The sequence below is a fragment of the Podarcis tiliguerta genome (genome assembly GCF_965153285.1).
Source record: "Podarcis tiliguerta genome assembly, chromosome: 16".
NCBI classification, from domain to species: domain Eukaryota; kingdom Metazoa; phylum Chordata; class Lepidosauria; order Squamata; family Lacertidae; genus Podarcis; species Podarcis tiliguerta.
In genome coordinates, this window is record NC_139549.1 from 22702668 (window position 1) to 22718083 (window position 15416).

Here is a 15416-nt window from a genome sequence, read left to right on the forward strand (position 1 = left end):
ACTAGTTACAGACAGCTTAAGCCCTTGTGCTTTAAATAAGTTACCAAGCTCAGTTCTGAGCTCTGGCTCAGATTAAAGCTTGTTTGGGGCCATCAGGTGTGCCTTTCTTTGGATGAAAAGGAATTTAAGGACACCATGTTGAGATACAAGCTTTCTAAATGGACCACAGGGACGTGAGTCTGAGGGTTTTTTTCTCTCTGAGAAGACTAAGTACCCACTTGATACTCCCACTTGTGCTATTTGTTCATGCCAGACAGAACTGCAATCTCAAATCGCATTAAGGTTTGGTACACCATGGTATTTGTCTACTAAAATCCTTCATTAAAAACAAAACAAAACCTTTTGTAGCCATCCCAGCGCCGTGTTTACACAGTCGGTTATTGTGCTGCAATAAACACCCCTGTAATCACTTCAGCCCGATTTGTTTACATGTTCAAAGGACGAATTTGAGGTTGAAGTAAGCAGACAGCCTACCATCCCTCATGACAGCAGGGAGACTCCTAACTCACCCTGCATTAAACCCAGGATTCCAGGTGAACAATAATTCAAGTTAGCATCTCCAGTGGGTGGAATTCCTATTTTCCCTGCAGGGAAAGGCAATGACCCGAAAAAGAACCAACAGAGTCAGCAAAGGGTGACGGGGTGGGAAAGCCGAACAGTGTCTGCCCTGTTCACATTTAAAGCAGGGAGGAGCATCTATTTTTATTTTTTACACAGAAAGGAGTGGGAAGATCAGGATTGCTAAACGTTCCCCCTCTTCCTAGTGGTGCAGCAACAAACTTACTAGCACATTTGCGAAGCTAAGCAGGGTCCGGAATGGTTTCAAACTGGATGGAAGACTGTGTTTTGAGGTTCCTGCATTGCAGGGACTTGGACTAGATTACCCTTGGGGTCCCAACTCTACAATTCTATTATTTCAGCTTACCTCCATTCTTCAAATAACTTTCGTCCCAACTAAAATTCAGTAAAGAGCCAGCTAGGGAGAAAACCACTTAAAGCAATAAAGCATGGCCTGGGGGTGAGGGGGAGCGAATTGTTACCTTCATCTGCATGCTCTTTTTCTTATTTTTATTTTTCTGAAGGACTGTATTCCCCTGTGTTATATGTCAACAGCACAGTCATGTACATAAATGATCACTGTGAGAACAGGATGCTGGAATAGATTGGCCATTGGCCCAATCCAGCCAGCTCTTCGTATGTTCTTATAAACATGCATCTGCCCCCATCACATCTAGAAGAGTCCTGAAATACTATGGAATTCATGAACCATGAATAATACCAGGACAGAAGATAACCACTTGGATTCCTAGCTGTGTCGACAAGCCTACATTCTACCCTCTGCTTATGTTCCTAGCATTCAGGGTTGCAGAAGTTCACATCTGTAGGAATTATGGTGTTATTGGCTCTGAATGACAGAGCCAAGCGAATTACGTAGCCAATACAAAATGTGAGCTGCAGTCCTTGCGCCGGCTGTATGTGCACCCACACCCTGCCCTGCCTCCAATGCTACAGTAGCTAAAGAGATCCAAGCATAGCACAATAGCTTCAGGTCTCACAAGCCATCAGAGTTCAGGAAAGCCATAAAGGCACCATTGTGAATTCCAAATTACATGGATGCTGGCTAAATGTCTACGCTTAAAGAGCAAACTTGTGAGCAGTGAAGCAGGCAAAGTCAGAGGAAAGCATTAAAGAAATCTGGAAGCAATTCTTCCTAGGGCTTCCCAAGGCTGTTAACTTCGCTGCATTAAATGTGCATTCTGTAGTAGACCTCATTTGTAATGTTTTATTTTGAAATCTTTAAGATAATATTTTAAGGGTCCTATTAATTATGTTAGTTTGAATATATACTTTATATTTGACTTGCTTCAGTAATGTTTTATTCTGGATTGCTTTACTAGATGTATTAATTTAGGGTGTAAACCGCTTTGAGATTTTTTTTCTTAAAATTAGAAAAATGAAATGAATAACAACAAATGAAATGAAATAAATAACAACAACAACAACAACAAATCTGAGGTTTAACTGTCCCCTAGGAGCGATGTCCTGGAGTAAGCCACACAACTCCAGAAAAGGAATGGGAAGCCTCTGAAGGACAAGGCAGACTGTATACTCCTTTCGCTTTGAAATATTCTGTCTAGCTTCATGGAGAGAAATAGGTGATGTAACAGAAAGCTAGAAGGACATGGAGAAAGCGAGCATGGGATATATATATCATGAGAGACAGAGACAGAGAGATTATTGCTCCAGGGAGAGCAGACACTTGCATACTCTGAGACACAAAGGAGTTAAAAAGTATCTGCAGAGTCCTGACTTTCCATGGAAATGCTACAGAAAGGGGGGCAAGGGGGGGCTTTGCATCACACACTGCTTCAGGCACAGGGACTTCGTCCAAGTCCTGCAAGACAATAGCACCTCTGTTTTACAAGGGAATTGAAGCACTTAAGGAGGAAGGCAGTAGGAAGGGGAGAATCACTCTTCACTCTGGTGGGGTTACAGACCAATTTACATACATACCCCAGTTGGGGCAACACTCGCAGGAACCTAAGCAAGCAAAAAACAAAGCAAAACAAAAACCCAACATTCCAAACTAAAGCCATTTCCTGGTTGTAGCTCACAAGGAGGGTGTTTCAACAACAGTCAGTTAAGTCCAGAAACAGATCACCATTCAAACACTGCAGTGCATCTAACAATAATGAAGCCTGTGCAGACAAAGCCCACTCTCAAACAAGCAGAATGGCTTCACAGGCAGAAGATAGGGCTCTTTCTCTCTCTTTTTTCTATGAGAAAACAGACGTATGTGAGTGTAGGTGCTCTACTTCAGACCAAAAAGAGCTCCAATCAAAGTCAACAGGCAAAGGTATTGCTGCCTTCTACAGGAGCAGGAAAAGGGACGTGGGTGGCGCTGTGGGTTAAAGCCTCAGCGCCTAGGGCTTGCCGATTGAAAGGTCGGCGGTTCGAATCCCCGCGGCGGGGTGCGCTCCCGCTGTTCGGTCCCAGCGCCTGCCAACCTAGCAGTTCGAAAGCACTCCCGGGTGCAAGTAGATAAATAGGGACCGCTTACTAGCGGGAAGGTAAACGGCGTTTCCGTGCACGGCTCTGGCTCGCCAGAGCAGTGATGTCACGCTGGCCACGTGACCCGGAAGTGTCTTCGGACAGCGCTGGCCCTCGGCCTCTTTGAGTGAGATGGGCGCACAACCCTAGAGTCTGTCAAGATTGGCCCGTACGGGCAGGGGTACCTTTACCTTTTTTACAGGAGCGGGGGAAAATTCCCTACCACAGAAAGAGGAAAGAGAAATGCACCAGGAGAGAAACCAAAATTCAAAACATACAGTAAGATTCTTTGGTGGAGAGGGAAAAGATGTTTTAAGGTGAACCACAGCACATCTACATCTGTCAGAGTATCTCTTCTGCCATTCTAGCTTCCCACTTGACAAGGAAGTTCTCTACCACAAGTCCGACTGATATAAATAGAAGCAGTCACAAGAGCATTGAACCCCCAAATACAGGAACGAGGAACTTGCGGACCTTCATATGGCATGGGGCCAGAACTCACAACAGCCCAAGCCAGCATAGTCAATGGTCAAGGATAATGGAGAGCTGCAGGTTCCCCAGTCACGAGGCACATTGCCAGTAATAGGGGACAAATGAGGTATATCCATGGATAGAGATGTAGGTGCATGGTCCCCCATCCCTGCCCTAGCATCTTTTACAACAGATCTGGATTTATGTCACTTAATAATTCTGGTGCAGTTCCACTGATCTGAATGGAGTTTAACAGGGATTACTCTGGAACTCCCTGCCTACTGACACCACGAGGCGTCTTCGTCACACTTTTTAATGTGTGACTTAATGATTAAATTGTTTCTGTTTAGGCAAGCCTACCCAGATATGTACAGGTGACATACATTTTGATTTCTAATGTTAACTGCTAGTTTTACTTACACTTTTATTTTTTTAAACTTGCTTTTAACTCTGACAGTTATAGATAATTTTAATGTACATTTTATGTATCTTACAAACCAGTCAGACTTTTTATTTACAGTTAAGTGATAGGTAAGGTTTAAAAAAAAAGGGACCCCTGGATGGTTAAGTCTAGTCGAATTCGACTAGAGGGTGCGGTGCTCGTAAGGTCGGCAGTTCGAAGCCACACGAAGGGGTGAGTTCCCGTTGCTTTGTCCCAGCTCCTGCCAACCTAACAATTCAAAAGTTAAGTGGTACCTCGGACTAAGTACTTAATTCATTCTGGAGGTCCGTTCTTAACCTGAAACTGTTCTTAACCTGAAGCATCACTTTAGCTAATGGGGCCTCCTGCTGCTGCGGCACCACCGGAGCACAATTTCTGTTCTCATCCTGAAGCAAAGTTCTTAACCCAAGGTACTATTTCTGGGTTAGTGGAGTATGTAACCTGAAGCATATGTAACCCGAGATACCACTGTACAAATATTGATATATCACTAAGGAGCAAACATCACATAAAACAGTGGGATTTACTTCTGAGTAACTCTGTGTAGGATGCACTGTGAATGCGTTAGTTTCAGAGGACAAAATTTAGAAAGCTGTGATCTTTGCTTACTGGAGAAAATGTCTTTTTTACTTAGTGGTTCAGTGTTGAAAAAAACTCAGGCACATGGGTTACCTTGGCCCCTAAATCACCTTATAGATGGCACCTAACATTTCCTCAGTTCAATACAGGGCTAGCTCCTAAAATCTGATAAGGCTCCCAAGAATTGGAAGAATTTTTCTAGCTCCAAAATAGGAAACAAATAAATAAGCTGACACTAAAGTCCCTGAGAACTGTGTGCCTGTGTATACCGTATTTTTCGTCCTATAGGGCGCACCGGCCCATAGGACGCACCTCGTTTTTTTTTGGGGGGGGGGGGGGAAATGAATAAAAAAAATTTATTCCTCCCTCCCAGCTGCGGCTGCCGCCCCAAGCCTTGCGGACACCCACCAGAAGCAAGAGGAGCCCTCTGGAGGGCTCCCCGTGCTTCGGGCGGCAGGGTGCCGCCCCAAGCCTCGCGCGCTTGGCGGGACCTCCCGTCGGGTGCGCAAGGCTTACCGACACTCGCCCAAAGCACGGGGAGTCCTCCAGAGGGCTCCCTGTGCTTTGGGCGACAGGCTGCCGCCCCAAGCCTCGCGCGCTCGGCGGGACCTCCCGCCAGGCGCGCAAGGCTTACCGACACTCGCCCAAAGCACGGGGAGTCCTCCAGAGGGCTCCCCGTGCTTCGGGCGACAGGCTGCTGCCGGCAAGCCTTGTGAGCCCGTGGGAACTCCCACAGGGCTTGCAAGGCTTGCGGCTAGCTTCCTGAAGCCTGGAGAGCAAGAGGGGTCGGTGCGCACCGATGCCTCTCGCTCTCCAGGCTTCAGCGAAAGCCTGCATTCGCCCCATAGGACGCACACACATTTCCCCTTCATTTTTGGAGGGGAAAAAGTGCGTCCTATGGGGCGAAAAATACGGTACTTCCATTCTTTTCAATAAGGTGATGTATACAAGAAAGGCTCTCCAAGCTTTGTGTCCAATATTCTTTGCATTACCTTCACATAAGACAATATTCCCACTCCTTAAGCCTCCAGCTGTAGCTAATACTGAAATTTTGGGGAAGGGAGAACAAAAACCAAAACCCTAAAAGTTCACGGAAATTTAAAAAGTATTGATCTCGCCTGCTAGCTAATGAAGCTACAGATCTGCCTTTGCCAACTGGTGCCCTCCAGATGTTTTGGATGACAACTGCCATCTAATCCTCCCACCACTGGCTATAACTGATGGCACTTGTAAGTCCAAAACATCTGGAGAACACCAGGTTGGCAAAGGCTCACTTAGATCATAGTTGCATCCATAGAGGACCCCCAGCTTCCCCAAGTAGAAATTGTGTGGTCCAATTGTTAGAGTACTGGACAAGGACATGGGAGACCAGAATTCAATCCCAACTCGGCCATAAAACTCACTGGGTGACCCTGGATCAATCACCATCTCTCAGAATAGCCTACTTCACAAGGTTGTTGTGAGGCTAAAAATGTGGGGCACCTTAGAAGAAATATGCAAGATAAATGTAGTAAGTAATGAATGAAGAGAGAAGCATAGGAAGCAGTGCTTGTGAACATGGTGCCTTGCAGCCTGACAGCGCTTTCCCTGTCTGCGTGGACTGCATGGCTGCTGTCTTGTGTCTGCTGTGTGGGCAAGTAATCAACAAAGGATCAGCTGGATAGTAGGTGACCAAGTACACCAACTGAGAGCACTCACGATGCAATTAAGAAGATAAAATAAAATGTCATGTCCCAAGAATGCATTGTGTGAAATTACTACAGGTGATCACATCCATCCAAAAGTATGTGTTGAAACTCATCTGCTTCTCTGCTATTTAGATTTTTATATTCGGATTTTCTGAATCTGAAGCTGTGGACATAGAAAAAGAAGTTTGTGGCTTTCCTAGAGGAGAAGTATTGTCCCTGAATAAAAATGAAACTCTCAGTTTCCTTTTTTGCTTGCTTCAATCATGAAATGTACAGTGGTACCTCGGGTTACAAATTTAATTCGTTCTGGAGGTCCATTCTTAACCCAAAACCGTTCTTAACCTGAGGCATGCTTTTGCTAATGGGGCCTCCTGTTGCCACTGTGCCACCAGTGCACAATTTCCGTTCTCATCCTGGGGCAAAGTTCTCAACCCGAGGTACGACTTCCAGGTTAGCGCAGTTTGGAAGCTGAAGTGTTTGTAACCTGAAGCGTTTGTAACCCAAGGTACCACTGTAATATCATGTACTTTCAGAGAACCAAATGCTTTACACGTGTCAGCCACAAAGTGGGGGTTTTCTCACTCTCATTTACAGATAAGGAAGTGAAAGCAGGAGCAAGAAAACTTGTGAGTGGGCTAGATGGAAGCAGGCCTATGCTAGATATCAATCTTTTCAAAAACATAAGTTCATAGTTTGAACTACTACATGCTTAATCTAAGTGTGTAACAAACAGCAGGAAAAAGGGAACAATTTCAATCATCTCTCCTATGTTTTCATTGATACCACCAACCAACAAACAAGTCTAGTAATACAACTGGAAATAAATCATTTCAAATACTGCAAGCTAACAATACACATGACAAACCTACAAAAAGAAAAGAAAGAAACAGATTAAGCATCCCTCTATGGAGAATAGTCACTGGTGCAGCAGTACACCATCTGACCAAATGGCAGAGTCACAAATACCTCAGTGAATTTATGGAATGCAACAGCTGTAGCTTGTATATTTCAATACCCATGATCTTAGCACATACTGGAAAGTTTCTCTGCTCATTTCATAAACGTCATCAAACTGTGTGTGCTTAGCTAGAGAACCTCTCACGGAAAGTTGAAAACTGTTCACAAAAATGGATTGCAATTATGGGAAAACTTTTAAACCTTGGAGTAAGAGCCCAAAGGACCCTTCAGACAGAACCACATATGCCAAGGCCACATCCACACGTTTTAAGCAGTGCCATACCACTTCAAACTGTCATTGCTTCCCCAAAATAATCCTGGGAATTGTAGTTTAAGATGCTGGCAGCTATTAGGAGACACACACCCCATTTCCTCTCATGTAACTACAATTTCCACAGTTCTCTGTGAAGAAAAATTGATTGTTAAATTGTAGCTTGGAACTGTAGCTCTGTGAGGGGAATAGGGGTCTCCTACAACTCTCAGCACCCTTAAACTACAGGTCCCAAGATTCTTTGGAGGGAAACATGACTGTTAATGTGTTATGATTACCCTTCATACGTATGGAGCAGATGTGGTCTAAGATATACCCAGTCAGGGCCAACCCAAAGTATTTTACTTCCTTAGGAAGGACAAGCCCCTCCCCCCCCCCACCGCCTCACTCCCCAAATTCCATCTACAGAAGCCAACCCAACTGGCAACTGACATTTCAGTGGTGGTAAAGGGGCAGCATTCTCCCATTGCCTCTAAAAACAGCAGGTTAGTTAGAGCAGGGTGGTCCAAATTTTCATACCAAGTGGGTCACAAGAGTACTTTGACATGGTGACAGAACCTGTGGGCCACAGTCTTGTCGCAGTGTGAGGGCTAGAGAGAGTCCAAAATTTGACGCCTTCCCCTAGCCCTCACACTGCCTTCACAAATCAGCTGAGCAAGACACCTGTATTTGGGAAGGAGGTATGAGCCCTCCCAGCTCCTTCTCAAAACTGGAAAAGTGCTTAATAAGCTTTGGGAAGAAGGAAGGATTCTCATTCCCAAAGCCCAGAGCCTCGCTTACTCAACCTTGGGAAGGCAACGTAAGGGTGGCGGGGCGAGTGTTGAATGTTGCCAAGGGCCATGAAAAGGCCTCAAGAGCCACATGTGGCCCTCGGGCTTTGCGTTAGGCTACCCTGAGTTAAAGGGAAGGCGTGTGACACTTGCACATACAGGACTGTCCTCTGAAACCTTGCAGCCACTTCCCTTCCCCTGCTCCTCTCTGATGCTAGGGATGTGTCAATCAGTCAATTTTGGCTTCTCTCAGTTTCTCATTTGTCTAATCTTAAAATCAGCTCTCCATATTTCCACATAAACTTGCAATTTACAAAAAAAAAAGATCAGCATTTTAGTACAAATTTATTTTAATATACACATGTTTGCATGCAATTTTGCCTAATGCACACATTTTTGCAAAGCAATGTTCCCTAACATCATGCATTTTTATGTTATTTTCACTAATCTATGCATTTTAATGAACACTTTGCCTCCAGCATATGCATTTTTGTACATATTACTCGTCTGGAGAACTGCACTGCAAAGTTTGGACAAGTGTGAATGCCAGAGGATGACTGGGTTTTGATTCACATATTGTTTCAGACAGTGCAAATTAGGTAGCTTTTAAATACAAACTGAATCAACTTTCTCCTCCCTCCTGCCTAAGGCAGTCACCTCAGTCTGCCTACCAAAGGGGCTGGCCTTACAACCCAACAGCTTCTTGGGAAGGAGAAATACATCAGAGGAAAACATGGACTTCTATACTCCAATGAGAACTTAACTTTTTTGAGAATTGTTTTATCACATTACTGAGATTCTCAGTCATTTTAAGCAGTCTGCACCCTCCCATATGAAGGGTGAGGAGCATAGTCTCAGGTAGTCAGCTGGCTGATGGACACAGTCTCTTGGTGCATTTGTCACAGGCTCAGTTTAGACTTCCTCTTCTGTAGGTGTTATTGCCGACTTTAAATTAGCACGGTAATTGAATACTCTAAGTCTAGTAATAAAACAGAGATTTTCTTGGAGCACATCTGAACAGAACATTTGGTTGCTATTAGAGGAACGATGAAGATGCCATAAATGGATCTTAGGTTACTTGTGATAGAGATTCTTTCTCCAATGAGAGTTGTAGGGAGCAAATACTTTCCAGGGCCCTTCACTCAAAGGGTTTTTTCAACTCTTGTTCAAACCTGAGGAGCTGAAGATGACTTGAGAAGGGCACTCAGAATCCATGCATTGGGAGAAAGGATGACATGGTAGTAGGAGCCTCCAACGTCAACATGGTTGTATTTTAGTTTAGTTGTAAAATCAGATGGCTCGTTTCACATCCAAGGGGATCATTTTACAAATGCAAAAATGACAAGCCAAAACTAAATATAGGAGCCAGGTCTTGTTAATATCAACGCCAAGAGAAGGCAATGTGTGATGCCTAGAAGTCTAATGGTATAAATGGAATTGCAGGGCTGAAACAAAAAGTTCCAGACAGGCTATGAATGGAAAGTGTGGCTGGATAAGAGGATAAATCATTTTCAGAAACTGATGCATGTGACTAAGGTGGTTATTATTATAGGTGAGAGAATCCTAGAAGAATAAGGCTGCAATTCTAACCTCACTTCCCTGGGGGAACATAGCAACTGTTGCAGACCAAGTCTGATCAATGGTGAATCTAGCACAGCATTTTTTAAACTGCAGTGGCTCTTTGGGATTTCATGTAGGGGACAAGCACAGCTCTACCTGGAGATGCCAGGGACTGAACCAAGGACCTTCTGCATTCAAATCAAGTGCCCTACCAATGAGCCCTGTTCCCTCCCCTCAAGAGAATTCAGCTGAATTCAACAGAATGTCTGAGCAGCTATTTTGGATTGTGCTATAAGCATACATGGTGAGCACCCCTCCCAGTCTGCCTTTGAATATTCACATCAAGTACATAGAGGGTACAATTATCAACAACTTTCCAACACATGAAACATGAGAAAGAATACAGGCAGTCAACTTAGGGCAGAAAGCAAGAAAAATGGTGTACAAAAAGAATAGCATATATGCCATCTCAGGTTGCACCAGATGTTGCTGCTGGTAAAAGGATGTGTGCTAGAAAACATTAAAGTAAACAGGCTATAACATGAAGGGAACTCAACAGTCAATACAAGCCCACATCCATATCCGAACAATGAATAATTCAGGGTTGAACGAGGAAATTGGAAAGCAGGTATGTTACATATATATTATACCACATACGACATGCAGATGTTTGGGGGTCAAGGCTGCTGTAAAGCTTTGGGGGAACATGCAGTTATCTTAGCTAAACACATGGCAACAGGAATCAATAACATGGAGAGATAGGTTAGGTAAGGGAAAAGCTCAATAAGAAATGTGGTTTGATGGGGTAGAGATGGAGGATTTGTAAGTAGAATATTATCAGAAAGCAGTGTGCCTGGTTTTTACAGTAAATATGATATGCAGAAGATATGATATGAATTTCCACTAGGTTCTGAGCATACAGGGTACAGCCAATAATCACACACACAGGCTTCGTACACGCTATACATTTAAACCACATTAACTCCGCCCATAGGATTCTGGGAAGTGTAGTTTACCCCTCACAAACCTACAATTCCCTGCACCCTTAACAAAATACAGTTCACAGGGTTCTTTAAGTGCTTTAAATGTATTCTGGTGAACGAAGCCTATAATTTGGATTAGTGTGGGGCCATCAATATGTAGAAAGCATAAGGTGTGCAAAGGTAACAGTAAATGGAGTAACCATTTTACGGGTATAAGATTTGGTTGCCTTGCCAACGTCTTACCACTCCCACATAAAAATGTGACATTTACTGCAACATGTGCAGGTAGCAGAAACATTTAAACAAATCTTATAAGAAACTGAAAATATACTGTGACATTCAGGTTATGACTTGGGCACATTTTCAGTTATCCCAACCAAGAATTTTCCCTCCATGGGGTGGGGGGTGGGGAATGCAGCCAACAAAGGGAAATGATCAACCAAGAGTCTGATGCAGGAAGAGAGAAAAACTTGGCCTATACAGAGGCTATGAAAGGATGAAGCTGCAAGGAAAAGGGGCTAGGTGAATTGTAACCTAGACTGGGAAAGGGTAGCTAGAATGCAAGTGAAAGCTGGAAAACTGGAGAGGAACCAAGAAAATCAGGTGATTGGAAGTTTTAACTTTTAAAAAGCCTAACTTTTACTTATTGCTGATTTTTGTACAGGAAAAAAAAGTGAGTTCCTAAAAATGCTATATTGAGACATGTGACAAATGGAAGCATATTTATGTATAAATAAATAAACAAAAGCCCAGAACAACATGAAAAAACATCATCAGCATGAAGAGTCCTGCTAACTAAGAAAACACGCAAAATAATCTGCTAAAGGGGTTGTATCCACTGTTGGTCATACTCAAAGCAGACACAATTTAAAGTAGACCTAAATTAAAGGACATGACTGATTGAAGTCCCTTAGTGTCAACGGGTCTCCTCTGAGGTGAATTTAGTTGGCAATAACCCAAGCTGCATAGCTTAAATATAGCTGAGGTGCAACACTGCAATCCTAAACATGCTTACGCAACTGCCCAAGGAACTGTGCAGACTTAATCACAGACTTAATATCCAAAGGGGCAGCCAAGCTTTACACAACTTTCACAGTCGGCAGAACCTATAAATAAAATAAAACCTCAAAGCAACAGGAAGAGTTTGAATACCTTTATTAAGACTAAAAAAAGATGCACAAAGTAGGACACAAGCTCACAACTTCCCTTGCACACTTCTTCAGGCTGTTTTGTAAAGCAAAACATTTGTGCTTCGGGATGTTTAAAAAGTTTGCCAACTACTTTGTGTGGCATTTTAGCAGGCATAATAATAAAATGCTGCGTGCTGCTGCTGAGCTTGGGGGTTTTCTTAGTGGACAGAAACAGCTACCTGCCTTTATTGTGTACACGCAAGATTCAGAAAAGGATGACCTCCAAATTGTATCTGAATGTACTTGAAGGCACACTTGCGTCAAGCACTTCACCCAAATCTCTCAAATACGGCCAGAAAATTGGGGTGGGAGATTGCTTCCTTACTGACTTCTGAGAGAGACTCAAGTGGAGTGCGTGAAGAAGTTAAAGACACCACTTAGAGAAGGGGAGAAGCATAGAGAACACAGAAGGTGCACAGGGTGAAGAGGAGATATAGCAAATAGGTGAGGGTTTCGCAGGGAGGGAGCAAGAAAGAATCAATTTAACAACAAGAGGAATAGAAAGAGTCAATTTAACAACAAAAGGAATTTAAGCAAAGTGAGAGGAAGGAGGCGCGAAGTTAGAGAGGCTTTTATGGAGGGTGATGTTACAATATGGAAATTCATTTTTTTTGGGGGGGGGAGGAGGAAATGGCAAGAGCCCAGTTAAGGTGGAGAGGAAGCTGGTAGGGAGGGAAGGGGAAGAAGTTGGAGGAGGGAAAGGGAAGAAGTTGGAGGATGCAACAGTTAGGGACCAGCGGGGGACTCACCCCCCCCCCAAAAAAAGCCAGCAATGGAAGCACGTAATAAATTACTGGGACCCTTCCTACCCCCACGAAAAGGAAAGATAATGGATCCGTGGGACTGTACTGTATATAAATTCAATAAATATATAAATTCAATATCCGTACTGTATATAAATTCAATAAATAATAAAAACAGTAAGGGGAAATCTCAAAACGGGCCAGTGATAGATCCCCACCAGACACCTCCCACACACCCCAAGCAAAGGTAAATCAAAGCAGACCAGCGGGCCCCGCCAAACAAGCAAAGGGGGACCTCCCAAAAAGGAACAACCGGGGGGGGGCATAACGGACCTACACGCCTCTTCCCCCCCACCCTAAAAAAAAAACAACATCCCTGAACGGCGTTGAGAGGACATAATGGAAGGCACCATTGGGGGTCCCGCCCCCCAAAGAAAAAGTAAAGAAAGGTGGAGTTACGAGAAGGGGGGGGGGTTGTGTCCGAAGAGGAAAGAAGACAAAACTGTGAGGGAAATTGGCGGCGGTTTGGGGAGGGGAGTGGGAGTCCGACCCTGAGGGGAAGGGGAAGTTGCCCCATGTCGGACCTCCTGCCCGTCTGCCTCCTTCCCTCCCTCGCCCTCCCGCCCTTCAAGCTCACCGAGGTCGTCCATGTTGCCGCCTGGCCGCCACTCCCCGCTCGACTGGAGGGAAGCGCAGCCGCAACTTTCCCCTCTTCTTCTTCCCTTCGCTCGCGCAGGCAGCGCGTCCCGGAGAAGCCCCGCTCGCTTCTCTCTCTCTCTCTCTCGCGCGCGCGCTCACACACAAACCGCCCTCTCGCCGCCGCCGTAGCAGCAGCAAACCACCTCACGCGGGCGCGAGCTCGAACTCAGGTACGCGCACGCCTCCCCCCGCCACACTCCCAACCAAACCGCGACATAAATCTATACAGAGAGAGGGAAAGAGAGAGAGACCCCCGAATAGGCTTAGAAGCGCCACCGCCTCCTAGCGGCCACCCGCGGGATGTGTGTGAGGCTAATATTCGGCCCTCCGGGGTAGGAAGGAAGGAACGCACGCCGTCATTAGGCTGGGTCATACAGTCACAAGCTCGCCTACCTCGCAGGATTGTTGTGGGGATGATTTTTGTGGTTTTATTTTTTGATTTTTGCGAAGCGCCCTGAGGCCTCCGGGTATAGGGCGGTATAATAATAATAATAATAATAATAATAATAATAATAATAATAATAATTAAAATGGGAGACGTGGGGGTGATGGCGCTGTCCACGAGCTCCGGGATTGAAAGGTGGGATATAAATGTAAATAACGGGACAGCTCCTTCCACTCCACCATAACTTTTTTTTAAATGTATTTTTATTAAAGATTTTCTCGATTTACAAAAGTATGTGCGATGTCTCTTTCTCGGTTTTTTCCCCCATGTAACATTTTTACAAATCAATTTCATTTGTTGAGACATTAGGAAGAAAAGGGGGAAAGAGGTGGGGGGGAAGGGTTGGGGGACGATGTTTCTATTTTACTTAATATATGTAGGGTTTGGTGTCAGCGCTGCTCATGCAGGTTCTTTGCTGTTCACTTGTGTTCCTTTGGTGGTGAGAGAGGTTGAACGGACCTGTTGAAATGTGTGCCTGTCATTCCCCCCCCCCCCCACACACTTCAGATGTCCTTGTTGTTTACTGGGAAGTCAACCATCACAAGAGCTCTGGCCATGCGTTCTTAAGTGTTATAACATACCTTCGAATAGCTCAGCTGGGTGGGTGCTGATAACACCAAGGTTGCAGGTTCGACTCCCGTATGGGACAGCTGCATATTCCTGCATTGCTGGGGGTTGGACTAGATGCTCCTCAGGATCCCTTCCAACTGTACAGTTCTATGATTTGCATTCTGGCCTTCCTCAAGGTGACTTACATTATTCTCCCCCTCCCTGTTTTAATCTTTGCTGCAGCCTCTATGTGGTAGGTTAGGCTGAGAGATGGGTGGCTGCTCCAAGGTCAGCCAGTTTGCTCCGCATGGTGCCTGAGAGGAGCCTTGCGCTCCGGAGGCCTTTGTTCGACACTCTTAACTTCCACAGCACACTGTCACTCATAGCTCAGTGGTGCAACATCTGCTTTGAATGCAGACGTTCCCAGATTCAATCCTCGGCTGCTCCAGGTAAGGATGGGAATGGATCCCATCTGAAAACCTGGAGAGCCACTGCCAGTCAGTGTAGACAATACTGAGCTAGATGAACTCGTGGTCTGACTTGGTACTACACACTAAAATACAAGAAACTATGAGTGGAATCTTGTACACTTTGTTCCGGCAGCCAAGCTGGTGCCAAACGTATTGCTCTTGTTTCCTTTAGACCACATCAGCAAGGCCAAGACCCCCCTCTTAGTCTTGTCGTCTGGGCAGCCCAGGACTTCCATACACACCCAGGACTTCCATACACACAGCCCAGGCTTGAGCCCTGGAGAGGTCACTTCAGGCGCTGTGACGGTTTGACTTGGCTCCCAAGACAGACTAATGCCAACAAACAGACAACCAATTTATATATAGAACCATAGAGTTGGAAGGGAACATGAGGGTCATCTAGTCTAATCCCCTGCAATGCCGGAATTACATATTTACAGTCAGAAAATGCCACTTTATCAGTATTTCTTTCTACAACTCTATCATCCTAAAACTGAGCCAACATCCATACATCAAATGTTTTGCATCTGCCTTTTCCACCCAGGTGC

General features: G+C 44.8%; 1 protein-coding gene across 3 annotated transcripts in view; it reads right to left on the reverse strand.

The window, feature by feature from the left end:
• The window catches only part of PXN (paxillin), a 65030-nt gene extending 51357 nt beyond the window's left edge, over positions 1 to 13673 (reverse strand). Inside the window, exon 1 of one of the 3 annotated variants that reach the window (XR_014505968.1) lies at positions 13343 to 13576. Coding sequence is in view for 2 of the 3 variants with exons in the window: in XM_083417596.1 (XP_083273722.1) it covers positions 13343 to 13355 (13 nt within the window). In the remaining variant the exon portion in view is untranslated. Of the gene's footprint in view, positions 1 to 13342 lie in introns of all 3 variants that reach the window. The other 2 variants (XM_083417596.1, XM_083417597.1) reach the window with 2 other exon arrangements.
• Between the last annotated feature and the right edge of the window lie 1743 nt (positions 13674 to 15416).